The sequence below is a fragment of the Ranitomeya variabilis genome, chromosome 2, assembly GCF_051348905.1.
Source record: "Ranitomeya variabilis isolate aRanVar5 chromosome 2, aRanVar5.hap1, whole genome shotgun sequence".
Classification (NCBI taxonomy): domain Eukaryota; kingdom Metazoa; phylum Chordata; class Amphibia; order Anura; family Dendrobatidae; genus Ranitomeya; species Ranitomeya variabilis.
The window spans coordinates 440,375,818-440,393,445 of NC_135233.1; the positions used below are offsets into that span (position 1 = coordinate 440,375,818).

General features: G+C 45.1%; 1 protein-coding gene across 3 annotated transcripts in view; it reads right to left on the reverse strand.

The window, feature by feature from the left end:
• The window catches only part of EXT2 (exostosin glycosyltransferase 2), a 52,504-nt gene extending 39,877 nt beyond the window's left edge, over positions 1-12,627 (reverse strand). Inside the window, exons 1-7 of one of the 3 annotated variants that reach the window (XM_077287076.1) lie at positions 12,508-12,627; positions 8,828-9,393; positions 7,926-8,015; positions 5,689-5,802; positions 4,214-4,409; positions 3,818-3,957; positions 3,631-3,724 (exon numbers count right to left, since the gene is read on the reverse strand). In XM_077287076.1, the coding sequence (XP_077143191.1) occupies positions 3,631-3,724; positions 3,818-3,957; positions 4,214-4,409; positions 5,689-5,802; positions 7,926-8,015; positions 8,828-9,363 (1,170 nt within the window). In that variant the 5' untranslated portion in view covers positions 9,364-9,393; positions 12,508-12,627. Of the gene's footprint in view, positions 1-3,630; positions 3,725-3,817; positions 3,958-4,213; positions 4,410-5,688; positions 5,803-7,925; positions 8,016-8,827; positions 9,394-12,472 lie in introns of all 3 variants that reach the window. The other 2 variants (XM_077287077.1, XM_077287078.1) reach the window with 2 other exon arrangements.
• Positions 12,628-17,628: the final 5,001 nt, after the last annotated feature.

Consider the following 17,628-nt stretch of genomic DNA (forward strand, 5'->3'; position numbering starts at 1 on the left):
TAATTACTAGGCCACGTCCGCCAGGGCAGGGACCAATGGCAGAAGTTATTCCAAAGGGTCCCAAGAAGACGACTGGACAACCCCTTTAAACATGTAATTTGCTAGTGTTAAGGGCACCTCTTGCACCACCCATCTCAGCCTGTTATGGACGCCGCAGGTTATACATTTCCTAGGGAAAAAAAATATATCTATATTTTTTTCCAAGGTCCCTATTCATGGCGCCCTGTGGGGAGGAAAGAATGAGATTCTCCTGCTGCAGGGACCCCCGCTGTGTGAAGACATCCCCCCTAAAAAACACAATGAGGCCAGCCGGGGGGAGAGTTGAAAGCAGATCTGTGCTGTCAGTAACCGCACTTCAGAGTCTGGTGGGGTCAGAGGTTACTCAAGCAAAATCCACCGGCGGAATGAAAGCTTGTAGAAGCCGCAGTGCAGATAAATCACAGATCTGTTTCCACCTCTCCGCGCCCCTGCCTCGCACATGCTGCGTCGCTCCTCAGATACTATTTCACTTGTCAGAATCGTACTCCTGTCCTACCTGACGTGGGGGTCCGGCCTCCTCCAGTGAAAATGCACATCAAGACCCATCAGCAGAAAATTCCTACATTTCATCCCCTACGCTAACAAAACCTACAGCGTGCCCTATAGAAGGTTCACTGGAGACGCAGCCACGCCAATCGGTCCCATGCGTTTCACACTTAAAGGGGCTGTCCACTACTTTACTATTGATGGCCTATTCTTACCTGATCGGTGGGGGTGCTCTCTGCCCCTCTGGAGGTTCTCTGATGCTGCCGGCTTGGGTGGCAGGTATGCACCCCCAAAGATCAGATACTGACGGTCTATCCTAAGGAAAGGCCATCAATAAAAAGTACTGACAAACCTCTAAGTTTGAGTTGCATAGGATCGAAATGCTTTACTGCGTTTATGCTGAGCTTTGGTTACCATAGAGGTTGAAACATAGGAGTGAGTCTTCAGAGGGGACAGAAAAGAAAGTCGCAGCCTCAAAACAGCTCATCTCCACCCCCCACCAAACAAAACAAAAGGATCGGGCATCTTTACAAAACTGCCTGATCCTTTTCTCCATCAACAACTTGCTGCCGAGGCCCAAACTTGCTGCCGAGGCCCAAACTTGCTGCTGCATGCCCTTATTTGTTTACCAGGCATGGACCTGTAATTTTAGGAGCACCTATGCTTTGTCCAATTCAGCGAAACATGACTTGACTCGTTCTGGGCTTGTAACACAGGACATGTCCTGTACTAAATGTGAGTCACTGAGCCTGCTAAAAAAAATAAAAATAATAATAATGAAGCTCCATGGATCGTGGCTGAGTCATGGAGGGGTAGACCGCAAATTCTATAGTCCCAAAAAGTTGACGAAAAGTTTAGCAACTTTCAAATTTATGTTTTTTAACTTCCAACATCTGTGCTTACTGGCAGTGAATGGATTAAGTCCTTTTTTACATTAAGGTTCAAATCTTCACTATGAATCACTTGTACAAAAAAAAGTTATAGCGCATCCTCTGTGCGTCTCATGACGGATCCCCACCCGCTAATCTGCAGTACCAAAGCCTGAGTGACACAAGAGCAACCAGAGCAACATCAGTCCCACTGCACAGACTGCGCCAACAAGTGAGACGGGCGCACTTCTGAAGAAACTTTTGCATGGATTGCTAAAGAGACGCATATATCAAGGAGTAAATAGGAGCTGTTGACAGTCAGGCATTAAGATGACGTTCACAAATGTGACAGTAATCCACAGAAATCTTGGATCGTATAGACTCAAGTAACATCCAAGGGCCATGTACTATTAATTAATGCCGCCATTTGTGCTATTTCTGCAGTTTTCAGCATGAAAGCGGTACAGAAATGCTGATTACGGGTTGGCACTGGGCCGTGTAACTGCTGACAGAGTAAATCGTGAAATCCTAGAGCGACATCTACAGGCGGAAAGGTGAACTGCAGCGGTACCAAACCTTTCAAACACTTCTCTATTTTGGCTACATGTGGATTATTTAGCAGAATCCGCAGAAGTTTTCCAGGAACAAGAACAGGACTACAGTCATCACATTAATATCTTACATAAGATCGTGCAGTTACAACAGCGGTCACTGCGAAGCAACGGACCCCAGAGCAGCAGGTGACCATCATCCCCGAGCTGAGTGATGTGGGGGTTCAGACGTCACTGACGATACTTCATCCACGTCTATACATTTAGAGCAGCCTCCCTATATCCCCTGAAAATGACGCAGGTACAGATAGCACTGCCTCCTTGTTTCTCCCTGTATACGATACAGGCACAGATAGTACTGCCTCCTTGTTTCTACTAGTATATGATGCAGGTAAAGATAGCACACCTCCTTGTTTCTCCCTGTATACGATACAGGCACAGATAGTACTGCCTCCTTGTTTCTACTAGTATATGATGCAGGTAAAGATAGCACACCACCTTGTTTCTCCCTGTATATCATACAGGTACAGATAGCACTGACTCCTTGTTTCTCCCTGTATATCATACAGGTACAGATAGCACTGACTCCTTGTTTCTCCCTGTATACGATACAGGTAAACATAGTACTGCCTCCTTGTTTCTCCCTGTATATTGTACAGGTACAGATAGCACTGACTCCTTGTTTCTCCCTGTATATGATACAGGTACAGATAGCACTGCCTCCTTGTTTCTCCCTGTATATGATACAGGTACAGATAGCACTGACTCCTTGTTTCTCCCTGGATATGATATGGGTACAGATAGCACTAACTCCTTGTTTCTCCCTGGATATGATATGGGTACAGATAGCACTGACTCCTTGTTTCTCCCTGTATATGATACAGGTACAGATAGCACTGACTCCTTGTTTCTCCCTGTATATGATGCAGGTACACATAGCACTGCCTCCTTGTTTCTACTAGTATATGATACAGGTACAGATAGCACTGCCTCCTTGTTTCTCCCTGTATATGATATAGGTACAGATAGCACTGACTCCTTGTTTCTCTGTATATGATGCAGGTACAGATAGTGCTGCCTCCTAGTTTCTACTAGTATATGATGCAGGTACAGATAGTACTGCCTCCTTGTTTCTCCCTGTACATATGATACAGGTACAGATGGCACTGCCTCCTTGTTTCTCCCTGTACATATGATACAGGTACAGATGGCACTGCCTCCTTGTTTCTCCCTGTACATATGATACAGGTACAGATGGCACTGCCTCCTTGTTTCTCCCTGTACATATGATACAGGTACAGATGGCACTGCCTCCTTGTTTCTCCCTGTACATATGATACAGGTACAGATGGCACTGCCTCCTTGTTTCTCCCTGTACATATGATACAGGTACAGATGGCACTGCCTCCTTGTTTCTCCCTGTACATATGATACAGGTACAGATGGCACTGCCTCCTTGTTTCTCCCTGTACATATGATACAGGTACAGATAGCACTGCCTCCTTGTTTCTCCCTGTACATTTAATACAGGTACAGATAGCACTGCCTCCTTGTTTCTCCCTGTATATGAAGCAGGTACAGATAGTACTGTCTCCCTCTCTCAAGTGCTGTATCAGCACTCATTCTTCCAAAAGCACTAAACAATGAATAACAAAACTTATTTGGCAACCCTGTGCGTGGCTCACCTGTCTCTGCATCTCTTCCACTTGTCGTGGCGGCAGGTTCTGCAGGACACTGTACATTTCCAGAATCTTCTCCTCTGGAATCACCACGGAGGCTCTAAAAACCATAAATTAAATAAAACCAGATCAGACAATGAGATATAGGTGGATATTTCCTGCACAGCAGCATCTCTGAGAGAAGGATTATTACCTCTTCCAATCCAACACCTCAGAAAAAGGCAATACATAGGAATCGGCGACAAGGACTGGAACACAGCCGGCCTGCAAGACGTCACTGAGAATGGCCTGTCCCAGGCGGGCGCCGCGGAGCACCAGGCAGAATGAGGCTTCCTGCAAAACATCACCAGTATTCAGGATCGTCCGATACAGTCAGGATACAAGCGATGCTTAATGAGGGTAAAACTGTACAGCACCATTACTATGGAAGAGGCTCATAAATGTCCTCAGAGATACTGCATGGATATTCCGCAGCGGAAGAACTGACGCTCGGAATATTCCACGCAGGACGGAACAACTGCGACAACTTCCTGCACTGTACGATACTGTTACACGATGGCGCCCTCTGCCTGTACAGGGCTGTAATTACCTGCAGGACCTGCGGATAGTCGTAGATGCTGCTCTTGTGGCATCGCTTGCTGTGCGGCGGGGAATCGACGGATAGATTGCTACATTTGTCGAGGATCAAGACGGATTCTCCATTCTCAGCGCGAATCGTCTCCAGATCGGCGCGGAACTCGGGGTGCACAGCCGTCTGGGACGAGACCAGGAAGAAAGTGCGAGGGCTGTAGGGAATAAGAGGGGATTCATGAGGATCATCATTACAGGGGTGGTCTCCCTTCCGCTTTCTTATATGCAGGTATTTTTAGAATTGGATATTATTACAAACTTTGCACCGTTTGCTTTCTGTAGTGATGCGCTGAGCACAGACCGCATCGGAAGGTAATTGTACTGAGAAACAGAGCATTCAACCCCTTCATGACCTTGGCATTCTCCATTTTATGATGTTTTGATCACCTGTTATTGCGGCGACCAAAAAAATAAAAGTAATTCTGGCGTTTTGATATTTTTTCTTGTTACGCCGTTTAAGATGAATTATTTTTATATATTGATAGATCGGGCGATTCTGAACGCGGTGATAACAAATGAGTATTTTTTTTTCCTATTCTTTTATTTTGAATGGTGTGAAACGGGGGTGAATTGAACTTTTATATTTTTTTCACTTTTTTTATATTTTTAAAAACTTTTTTTTTTTTTACTTTTTACCTGCTTCAATTGTCTGCAATCTTCCGATCATTTATGCTACACACAGCATCGGCCAAATGGCCACATGAGCAGATCGGCAATGACAACCATAGAGCGCGGATTGTCATGTCAACCCATTGGCGCCCTGTGGTCATGTGACATAGGTGCTGATGGGTGGGATTAGTGACGCGCTTCCTGCGCAGCCATGCTAAATTCCGCTGTCTGAGATTGACAGCAGCATTTAACATTGTTAACAGCCGCGGGTGGATCGTGATTCCACCCACGGCTGTTAAGGGCACATGTCAGCTGATATATAGAAATTACATAGTGTGGCCCTTAAACAGAGCAGAAAACTAACACAATTTCGCCTGCATAGTAGCTTGGCCGAGACAGAGAAAAATGCAAAAAAAAAAAAAAATTATGACTGCCGAAATGTGAATCGTAAAATAATTTTAAAAAACGCTGTTTGTAAGGGACAAATATCACCTGGTCATTGAGGGGCTAAAATTGCAGCAGAAAATGAGCCATAAGGGGTTATATAATAGACAAGAACTGAAATTGTCAGAGCTGGGGGTGAGGGGGTCACACACTGTGGCTGGCATTTTGCTGAAAAGGACCTCTGCGAAGAGACCTCTTTCAGCCAATCATTCCTTTACTGCTTTTCCCACATGTCCTTTCCAGCTGGATGCCACAACGTGAAGCCCACCGCCGCTGGTTCTGACTAGGTGCTCCTAACGCCTACTAGTTCAATCACTGATGGCAGCTTGAGACCATAAATAAAATACACAGATGGATCACCTGCCTGGAATTACCACTTACCCGGGTGCCCGCTCAGGTAGGTTCACTTCGGACAGTGGACTGTACACTGGAATACTGACGTCATAACCCTGGCGGTACGTCCACGTTGAGAACCCTCCGCCAGCCAGCACCGCTCTGCAAAGAAGATAAAAGATTGATCTCAGAATCGACGGTCAGCTCCTTATATCTCGCTGTTCGGGGAAAATCGGGTCACCCCATAGGTGGTCGGCCAGCAGGTTTACTAGAGAAGGGCTGCACATAACGCAATGGTGCCCCATAATGAATATTGGGGTCGGTCCATGGAGATCATCATCACTAACCGATACCATACTGACGACCATATGCATCTCTCTCATGTTTGGGGGTCACAACACTCAAACCCCCATCGTTTATGCCACAAGTTTCCAATAGTTAGAATGACTCTCAGGTTAATGGATGGATCCTGGCTGTGTGCGGAGGACAGGACGTGATAAGATCTCCTATGTAGCCGGCACAACCTGCCATCGGACCTGTCATATATACACAACACTCATTCCGGGAGTTTATCTGCTATTGTAAAAGGACAGTGAGAAAAACTTGCAAAAACCTACAGGAAAAGAGTCGTCCCGCAATGAAACACTGGTTAAGTCAAGTGTACGTTAAAAGCATTTCTCATATTTTTTCCATATCATTATCTATATTGTGAGATTTTGGAATCTTACAGTTTTTACATTGAGGCTCATAATTGGTTGAAATGTCGTGTTCTGTAGAGACCGCTTCTCAGTAGTCTCATTATCATCACAGACAGGAAGGCAATGAAAGATGACTACTCCATACACAGTAAGTAACAAGAACATTCTCCTGTTCCCTATTGAAAACGTGAATGTCGCTGCAAGACACCTCTGTCTCCCTCCAGGTGCATCCGTACCCTACGACCTCCCACCCCTGTGGGCATCATCCGTACCCTACGACCCCTCCCCCCTTTTAGGGGCACCATCTGTAGTCTATGACCCCCCCCTCTACTGGCGCCATCCATACCCTACAACCCCTCCCCCTCTACGGACGCCATCTGTGCCCTATGACATTCCCTCTACGGACACCATGCGCGCCCTACGACACCCCCTCTACGGACGCCATGCGCACCCTACGACACCCCCTCTACGGACACCATGCGCACCCTACGACACCCCCTCTACGGACGCCATGCGCGCCTTACGACACCCCCTCTACGGACGCCATGCGCGCCTTACGACACCTCCTCTACAGACACCACGCGCGCCCTACGACATCCCCTCTACGGATGCCATGCGCTCCTTACGACACCCCCTCTACGGACGCCACGCGCGCCCTATGACACCCCCTCTACGGACGCCACGCGCGCCCTAGGACACCCCCTCTACGGATGCTATACGTGCCCTACGACATCCCCTCTACGGATGCCATGCGCGCCTTACGACACCCCTCTACGGATGCTATGCGTGCCCTACGACCACCCCCCCCTATGGGCGCCATCCGTACCCTACGCCCCCCCATGGGCTCCATTAGTACCCTACGCCCCCCCGACGGTCTCCATTCGTACCCTATGCCCTCCCATATGCGCCATCAGTGCACTAAATATAAGAAAAACCTGGCACTCAACTTATATGCAAGCGGTTTATTATTCGAGTAACAAAAACGTTTCGGTCACCAATTTGACCTTCATCAGTTACGTATTGTAGATGGTGGTGAGGAAAACGTGCCAGAATAGGCAAGTCGTGATGAGCTTCCTTGGTTTATAGGAAGAAGTAGTACGGATTAATGTTATAATAGCCAAATGTGTGGCGCTGGCCAGACAAACTGTGGACACCGCGTCTGCAGCGCCACACATTCGGCTATTATAACGTTAATCCGTACTACTTCTTCCTGTAAACCAAGGAAGCTTATCACGACTTGCCTATTCTGGCACGTTTTCCTCACCACCATCTACAATACGTAACTGATGAAGGTCAAATTGGTGACCGAAACGTTTTTGTTACTCGAATAATAAACCGCTTGCATATAAGTTGAGTGCCAGGTTTTTCTTATATATGACTAAGGTGTTGGAACCTACCTGGGCACCTCCTGTTGAAGCTGTGTACAAGTTTACTCGCTAAATCAGTGCACTAAAACCCTCCCCTCCATGCCCTATGTCCCCACTCTAGTTGTATTTTATCTTATTTCCCACAAAAACAATCTGCCTAATCCATTTTATCTCCGACTCCGGCCAATTAGTGGATGCATTACTGTTCCCTGACTCTCACCTGTCCCGGGGCACATCCAGAGCGGTGTTATAATCCGGGGGGCCTCCGGGAAGCATATTAAATAACAGGTGGTTTGTACCTCGGTCCCATCTACAAAAGAATAAAAGTAAAGAGGTTAAATTCCACAAAAAACGTTTCAGGGCTCCAAGAAGTTGCCTGGAGTTCCTAAACGTTCCTGGATGGCACGCTCTGCCGGGGCAGAAAGCGGGCTCCTCCCGGCCTCTGCTGGGTGCTGTGTATATACATTAAGCCTACATATACATTGGAGCAACCGCAGAAAAATAATAAAATAAATACATCACAGAATGTAGGATTTTTTCCTTGAAATACTGGTGGCCAATGGTTGCAGATCTGGAAAGCTCATTTTATTTCTGGTGACTGATAAGAGCGGCTTCCGGAGACGGGTTATCTCAGATGAAAAGTCATTGTGACCTCAATGCATTTCAAACTTTTTTCTCTTTTCTTTTTAACATAGCGATATGGCCGATTACAGAAAACAACAGCTCGCTGTATGTGCATCCCTATGAAGCCAATACAAAAGGTTGCCTATACACGGGGGCACACAAGATGTAGAGATTTGCCCCTACATGTCAAAACATTTAAAAGGGGTGTTCCAAATGTGGACATTTAGGTCCTATTTTCAGGTCCCACCTTAGTGGAGATGGGGGTCCCCCTGTCTAGATGTTTGCATGTAACCACAGGTATTTGTGGACACTCATCTATCGTTTTGCTATGAGAGGTACAAGTTGAGGGTCTCCTGAAAAGGGTGCAAGAAAAACCCAAAGTTTAATGGGACGATTCACTAAAGTCAACTCCTATCCTCACCCTATTAGGGGAGACCCTCTATAGAGGGGGCATCCACCATCCAGGGTGACCACCCAGCCCATCGCCCCCTCTATTACCTGGGCAGCTTGGCCAGGGCCTGCGCAGTCTCCTTGATCCGCAGGTTGTTCTGGCTGAGCACATCGATAGACGGCAGGAAGAGGCAGGCTCGGCCGACATCGTCGGTGTAGAAGTCGCTCTCGGACACGGCGGTCAGTAGCTCGTTGTACTCCCGGGAGATGGTGTCCCCCACCGCGCGCCCGGACTCATCCGTGTATTTCTTTAAGGGGTAGATGTAAACTTTGACTTTGTTTTTAGGGTTGAAGCCGCAGCGGTACACATCGAAGCAAGTGTGCATCCGGCAGCTGAGGTCCCCTCTGTCCGGCAGCGGGCTGCTGTCCAAGAGCTTGACGGCCGGCACGTCGTGCACGCTGCGCTTCTCGGCGATCCAGTCGCCGGACGGTTCGATGCTGTGAGGCCAAAACTGGAACATGCCGGTGGCGATGAGGCCCAGGAGCACCACCGAGAACAGGGCAATGTAGTAGACACGGTGCTTGGACTTCATTCTGGGGATCAGGACAGGACCCCGGGTGTTGTACTTGACCGAGGCGCACATAATGGACCCTCCTGCCCCGATCCTGCGCTGCTGCCGGGACCAAAACAGACAATCAGATGATGGCGGCACAATCAGATCTACATCACAGCAAAGCCAAGACCGGAAAACCCAATTCTCAATACCGAGTGCGTCATTATTGTTTCCTTAGAAGGGAATTACAGTTTAAGGGGATTTTCCAGGACAACACCGTATTATTTTAACCTTAAGGTTATGTTCTCATGTAGAGTATTTTTTTCTGCAGCCAAAACATTCTCTTTTACCATTAAACCCTTAATGACAGCCAATACGTCTTTTAACTGACCTGAGATATAAGAGAATAGCGTTCCCATACAGGTGACAATCCAGCAGCTGTCGGCTGTCCACTATAGCTGACAACTTGCTGCATCAGCAGCGATCAGTGTTTGCACCATCCATATCTGTTTAACCCCTTAGATGCTGCTGTCAACAGTGACTACATCATTATAAATGGTTAAGAGACTGTGGGGGCTTCCTCTTTATCCCAATTGGTGCCCTCAGATCATGATTGTGTGGTCCTGATGTTTGCCATGGCAATTCACGACCAAATAGAGGCCTTAGAGTCTGACGGCTGTAGTAATCTGTTCAGAAGTTAGAGGCATTTAGGTGGTAAAAATACACATTTTCATTTCTGTCATGCCACTTTGCATTAAAGGGCCACTGTCACCCCCCCCCCCCCCAGCCGTTATAAACTAAAAGAGCCACCTTGTGCAGCAGTAATGCTGCAGTCTAACAAGGTGGCTCTTTTAGTTTTTGATTCATTTATTAGCTCAATAAAGCGTTTTATAAATTGGCCACACATACCAGATATTATACCTGGAGGCGGTCCGAAGCGTCCTGTATGAATCCCCCAACTGCCGTCACTCTTCTCTTCAGGGCCGATGGTACCCGCCCCCTTCGCGTTGTTGCTTCTTAAATCCGGCGCCTGCGCTGTGCGTGCCTGCCTGGGGCCTGCGCAGTCTTCATTATCAGTAGCAGCTCAGATGCAGGGTGCCTGACTGCGCAGGTGCGGGCAGTGCGGCCGCCCTGTTACTGAATCCCCGCCCCGCACTGTGTTATTCATCATGCACAGTGCGGGGCTGGCATTCCTGGGCATGCGCACTGCGCTTGTCAGACGGTCCCCCGGTCCCCCGCCTTCCAGCGTTGTTCTTTGTGGCTGTTCCAAACGTCGGCAATGAAACCTGTATATTCGGGCAATGCTGGAAGCCGGGGGACCGTCTGACAAGCGCAGTGCGCATGCCCAGGAATGCCAGCCCCGCACTGTGCATAATGAATAACACAGTGCGGGGCGGGGATTCAGTAACAGGGCGGCCGCACTGCCCGCACCTGCGCAGTCAGGCACCCTGCATCTGAGCTGCTACTGATAATGAAGACTGCGCAGGCCCCAGGCAGGCACGCACAGCGCAGGCGCCGGATTTAAGAAGCAACAACGTGAAGGGGGCGGGTACCATCGGCCCTGAAGAGAAGAGTGACGGCAGTTGGGGGATTCATACAGGACGCTTCGGACCGCCTCCTGGTACAATATCTGGTATGTGTGGCCAATTTTTAAAACGCTTTATTGAGCTAATAAATGAATCAAAAACTAAAAGAGCCACCTTGTTAGACTGCAGCATTACTGCTGCACAAGGTGGCTCTTTTAGTTTATAACGGCTGGGGGGGTGACAGTGGCCCTTTAAGAGCCTGTAAAGCACCTGAAGGGTTAATAAACTACCTGACTGCAGTTTTCAATATGTCAGGAGGTGCTGTTTTTAAAATGGTATCACGTTTGGGAGTTTCCCAATATATGAGACCCCTAAAGTCACATCAAACATGGATAAGTCCCTAAAAAAATAAATTTTGTAAATTTCCTTGAAAAAATGAAAAATTGCTGCTACATTTTTAAACCTCTTAAAATGCTAATAGCATAAAATTACATTTTATAAATGGTGCTGATGTAAAGCCGACATGTGGGAAATGTTATTTATTAATGTTTTGCTGTGGTATGACCATCTGGATTAAAGGGATAATCATTCAAATTTTGAAAATTGCTAATTTTTTAGCATTTTTCTCAAATTTTTGATGTTTTTTATAAATAAACATAAAACATATTGACCTAAATTTACCATTATCATAAAGTATAATGTGTCACGAAAAAACAATCTCTAAATCACTGGGATTTGTTGAAGTCTTGCAGAGTTATTACCACATAAAGGGACACTGGTCAGATTTCCAAAATTTGGCTCCGTCACTAAAAGGTTAAAAACGCTGTTAAAAAAATGCCCATTTAGCAGCATTTTTTATGCATTGTTTGTAGCGGGTTTTTTTGGGTGCAGATTACATGTCTGCTTTGCTTACAGCACTTGTATTATTCATCAAAAACGCTTCAAAAAAACACTGGGGAAACTTTTTTTTTTGCAGCGTTTTTTTCAGCTTTTTATGGGTGGAAAGAAAACTAAAAAATCTGCAAAAACACAGAAAAAAATTGATGTGCTGCAGAGTTCAAAACTTCTTAAAGGCTATGTTCACACGTTGCGTTTTTTGCCGCTTTTTTCTTAAACAAAACTTGCACGGTTTTTCCTGATTTTTGTTGCAGACTAAACCTTCACTTGTCTGCAGTTCATTTTTTTTTTTTTCTTAAATCACGAGCGCAGAAATTGCGGCAAAACAAATTAATTCTGCAGTTTTTTGGCGTTTTTGTTTTTATGGAGTTAATCGTGCGGTAAAAATGGCTGGCGACGCGCCTCTTCAGGTCGGTACGTTTAAGACGGCTCCGAACTTATAAAGTTTATGTTTATTTTAGTGGTTAAAAAAAAAAAATTCTTCGCCATTTTCTGAGACCCCCCGGCTTTTTATTTTTTCGTCCGTAGAGCGATGCGGGGGCTTGTGTAACCGACCCTACGACAACGCGATTTTTGGCGTCTATGGCGCTGGGCGGCCATGTTGGTGTAGACACGACGTCAGGTGACCGCAGCGCAGGACGGTGACGCTAGCGTATCATATACAGGTAATAATACTGAATATTCCTTATACAGAGGTAGAAATGGCAGCTACAGACTAAGTACACGTCTTGTAGACCACCCTGCGGTTACAGAAGCCGATACAACACAGGACACACCGTGCGGATAAGGCCTCGGCCTGCCCGCTCCTCACCTCGGCCCCCAGTAGCAGCAGCTCCCGGCCCCGGGCCGCCCCTGACACCGATCACTGCTCCAGCCTCATCCCTCGTCCGGAGACACCCGCACTGTGCGGAAATGACGCCACCGCCGGGCCTGTGTATGAGAAACAGGCGCCGCTAGAGGGTAAACAGAGTACTACGTGTATTACCAAACCTGTCTCCAGAATGTGGAGGCCGCCATTGTGTCGAAGATCGACTACCTCAGCACGGGATAGAAAATACAGATTAAATATTTCATTAACCCCTTCTAGATTCAACTAAAGACAACAACGCTGTCAAACTTCACATTAGTTTGTTAGGAAAGTGCTTAAATTGCAATTGCTTCTTGTAATGGTTATTACCACAACTTGACAGACATTCGACGTCCAATTTTAAAAAAAGAACGAGGAGGCGACACTCAGAGCACTGTCCTAGAGTCGCAGATTACCGACTTGGCCGATGGACAGGGTCATGCTTATCGACGTGCTGACAACAGGGGCCATACATGTGACCCCAGAACGGCGACAGTCCACTATATTATAGGGGGTCACCCCTTTACGGGTGCATCAGGGGCTCTGCAGAGCATCCGAAAACTCTTTGTCCTACAAAATCCCAAGAGCTCCACCGCAAACCCGAGCAGTAGATTTTGTACCACTTAGGCGCCTTCTCCCAACAGCAATTGTAAGATCTCTCCTCAGGTGTTCAATGGGTTTTACATCTGGACTCATTGTTGCCATTTCAGAACTCTCCAGCCGTTTCTTTCCATCCATTTCTGGGTGTTTATTGAAGTATGATTGGGGTCATTATCATGCTAGAAAACCCATGATCTAGGATGCAAACCCAGCTTTCTGACACTGGGCACTATATTGCAGCCCAAAATCATTTGATAATCTTCAGATTTCATAATGCCATGTACACAGTCAAGGCACCCAGTGCCAGAGGCAGCAGACTAACCCCCAAACATCGTTGAGCCTCCACCATGTTTGATTGTAGGTACTGTGTTCTTTTCTTTGTAAGCCAGAAAGCTCTATCGTAGTCTCATCTGTCCACAAGATGCTTTCCCAGAAGGATTTTGGCAGACTGCAGTCTAGCTTTGTGTGTCAGCAGTGGTGTCATCCTGTGTCTCCTGCCATAGTGTTTCATTTCATTCAAATGTGGATGGATAGTTTTGGCTGACACTGATGCCCCCTGAGCCTGCAGGACAGCTTTACTTTCTTTGGACCTTGATTGGGGCTGCTTATCCACCATCCGGACTATCCTGTGTTGCAATCTTTCATCAATGTTTCTGTCCAGGCAGATTAGATACATAACCATGGGTTGTAACCTTGAGATTGTAGATATTTTACAACAATGTTGGTTCTCAAGTCCTCAGACAGTTCTCTTCTCCTCTTTCTGTTCTCCAGGCTTAGTGTGGCACTCACAGTCAAACAATGTAAATTTTGAGCCAACATCTCCCTTTTTTATCTGGTTTCAAGTGTGATTTTCATATTGCCCACACCTATTACTTGCCACAGGTGAGCTTGATCGCGCATTACATGCTTGAAACAAAGCTGTTTATCCACAATTTTGGAAAGGTGTGAACAATTTTGTCAGGCACATTTTTGGGGTTTTGTCTGAAATTATATCCAATTTGCCTTTTTTTTCCTGTTTTTTATGGCGTGGTTCCAATACACACAAAGGAAATATGTGTATAACAAAACATGTGGAATTGCAATAATTTTCTGATAGAAATACTTCATTTTCTGGGACTATTTAAAGGGTGCCAGCACTTTCGGCCATGACTGTATGTCTTGGCACGCTCAGAATGCAGGTGTATTAGTTTATTTGCTATAAAAATGCCATCATGGGAATCTACACATTCATTTCATTTTTCTATGAGGTGTTTGTCAGTTTTTTTTCCCAATGTCGATGTGAACACAGAGCAGGGTCATTTCACTGGTGAGACTCCAAGCTGAACACACACAGCATCGGCAAGAAGAAAGAAAGTGAATCAGAGAAGATGCCATCATGAGAATTCATAGGCACCCCCATCATGGCGGACGGCTGCTGATCAGGGGCCTTTCCTCCTGCATCACAATTTGCTCTATTTTTATGATCAAAATGAAGAGGGCACTCATGAGGAATTCGGTCCTGGCCAAGAAGTCTACCATCGTTCCCCATTACATGAGCTTCTACTGGTCAGTTTCTGTAAAAAGACATAAACATCAGCTCATCCGCCAAGACTTGGGTATGAAGAGACCAACCTACATATTAGGTGGCACGGACACCAGCTCTACTATTACAAAAAGTCTAGATGTTCCCGCTGATCTAAAAGGTGCACAAGATGCATACAAGGGGCTGCAACAAAAAAAGCCTCTAAAAGGAAAAGCACCAACCTCTGAGGAGTCAGCCGGGGATAAGTCTCGGATTGTGGCCCAAAGATCTTGGGGGGGATGTAAGGTCCTTCAAGATAATTGTTTCTACATTTAGATTTTTTTTTTTAAAGGGGGAGGGTATGTAGAGGGTGTTTTTGTCACTGTGAATATGGGTGAAATGTATAGGGGTGGTGCGGAGCAATTTCTTGAGTGAGGTTTTTATTGCAGTGGATACGAGTCTGAGCTCTTTTAGCGAGTTGAGCGCTCTCGCTAACATCCTCCCAGGTTTCTTACCAAACTCGTAAAACTTGCCACAACATAGCTGGAGTAATCGTTTATGAGCGGCATCTAGCAAATGTTTAGCTTTTAAGTTCCTAAGAGTTATAGTAGATAGTGCATGTTTGTGAATCACTTCTAGGCCAGTGATTTTTCATAGTTGCATTAAAGGCTTAAGCTCTTTTTTCATTCTTGAACCATGTTTGATGAACACTCCTAACACCACCTAAGGGCTGCCCAATTGATCATAGGGGCTGTATCATCTGAAATGTGATCTGTAATTAAATTAATAGAATCTTGTATATCAGGAACACGTAGGATGTCTAGCAGCGGAGATTCATTTAGCCGTTAGGACCCGACCATTTTGGTGAGTAGATAGCTTGATCGAGCAGAATACTGGTGCAAGATCTGACCAGGGAATGTTTCCAATACTGGTATGAGAGTCAAAGTAAGGCACTACCTGGTTCACAAGGTCAAGGAAGAGAAAACAGAGACAGACTCTGTTAGAAAAGCTATAGTGTTACAATCTTATTTAGGAAGCGTGCGTATCAACGAGCGGCACAACAAAGGCATCCAGCCGATTTGACGCAAGGAAAAAATAGACGTTAGATATCAGCTCCATTGAAATTAAGATAACAACCATTGGCATCCTAATACTTAAAATAAAGCTTCTTGGATGACGGGTATAGTGAGAAGTAACATAAAGGATAAACTCCTACCTCCAACATCTTTCGGGGTCGTCATGAGATATATGAAAACTAAAATAGATGCAGATCCTCGTTACAGTTCAGGAGAAGTCTTATTACATTTTTTGTGTTGTTGCGGTTGTTAGAAATAACACAATTCTAGTTTTGTTTTATTTCTTGCTACGCCATTTATCGATCTAGTTTATTTGATATTGTTATAGATCGGACTTTTACGAATGCAGCAATACCAAAAATAGCAGTGTTTTTTAAATTTATACCAGTACGTCATATGCCGGTAAAGGGTTAAAAGAAGGTGGTGAGTTCTATACCTAACAGTATATAGTAATACATAAATTCTTACATGGTGATAAGTATATTTCTATAACAGCAAAAAAAATCAGCAAATAAAATGTACAAACTCTGCATTTTTTCCACTGTGTATTTTTGTACAGCAAATCCACTGCATTTAAGAGTTACAGCAAAATGGATGTGATTTCGTGAACACTCCTGCCCGCTGAATATTTAAAGATTCTGTTTCAGAGATATGGGCCTTTTTATTTAGTGCTAATTAGTTCGCTCTTCACTAAGGGGGTGTGGCTCACAGGATCCTCAGGGCCGTGTCTCTAGGCTGCTCAGCATTATTATACTGTGGGCAATACAAATAATTAAAATCATTAAATAAAAAAAAAAAACGCACGACAGATTGAAAAAAAAAAAAAAAGATGGCTTTCTTAGGGAGTAAAATAAGAGCCAAAAAGGTCACTTTTGACTTGGTGAGAAATCCCTTTTAACCCCTTCATGACCCAGCCTATTTTGACCTTAATGACCTGGCCATTTTTTGCAATTCTGACCAGTGTCCCTTTATGAGGTAATAACTCAGGAACGCTTCAACGGATCCTAGCGATTCTGAGATTGTTTTTTCGTGACATATTGGGCTTCATGTTAGTGGTAAATTTAGGTCGATAATTTCTGAGTTTATTTGTGAAAAAAACAGAAATTTGGCGAAAATTTTGAAAATTTTGCAATTTTCACATTTTTAATTTTTATTCTGTTAAACCAGAGAGTTATGTGACACAAAATAGTTAATAAATAACATTTCCCACATGTCTACTTTACATCAGCACAATTTTGGAAACAAATTTTTTTTTTGCTAGGAAGTTATAAGGGTTAAAATTTGACCAGTCATTTTTCATTTTTACAACAAAATTTACAAAACCATTTTTTTTAGGGACCACCTCACATTTGAAGTCAGTTTGAGGGTTCTATATGGCTGAAAATACCCAAAAGTGACACCATTCTAAAAACTGCACCCCTCAAGGTGCTCAAAACCACATTTAAGACGTTTATTAACCCTTCAGGTGTTTCACACCAGCAGAAGCAACATGGAAGGAAAAAATTAACATTTAACTTTTTAGTCAACAATTGTTTTATTTTCCCAAGGGTAAAAGGAGAAACTGGACCACGAACGTTGTTGTCCAATTTGTCCTGAGTACGCCGATACCTCATATGTGGGGGTAAACCACTGTTTGGGCGCACGGCAGGGCTCGGAAGGGAAGGAGCGCCATTTGACTTTTTTAATGAAAAATTGGCTCCAATCTTTAGCGGACACCATGTCGCGTTTAGAGAGCCCCCACAAGTGACCCCATTTTGGAAACTAGACCCCCCAAGGAACTTATCTAGAAGCATAGTGAGCACTTTAAACCCCCAGGTGCTTCACAAATTGATCCGTAAAAATGAAATAGTACTTTTTTTTCACAGAAAAATTATTTTAGCCTCAATTTTTTCATTTTCACATGGGCAA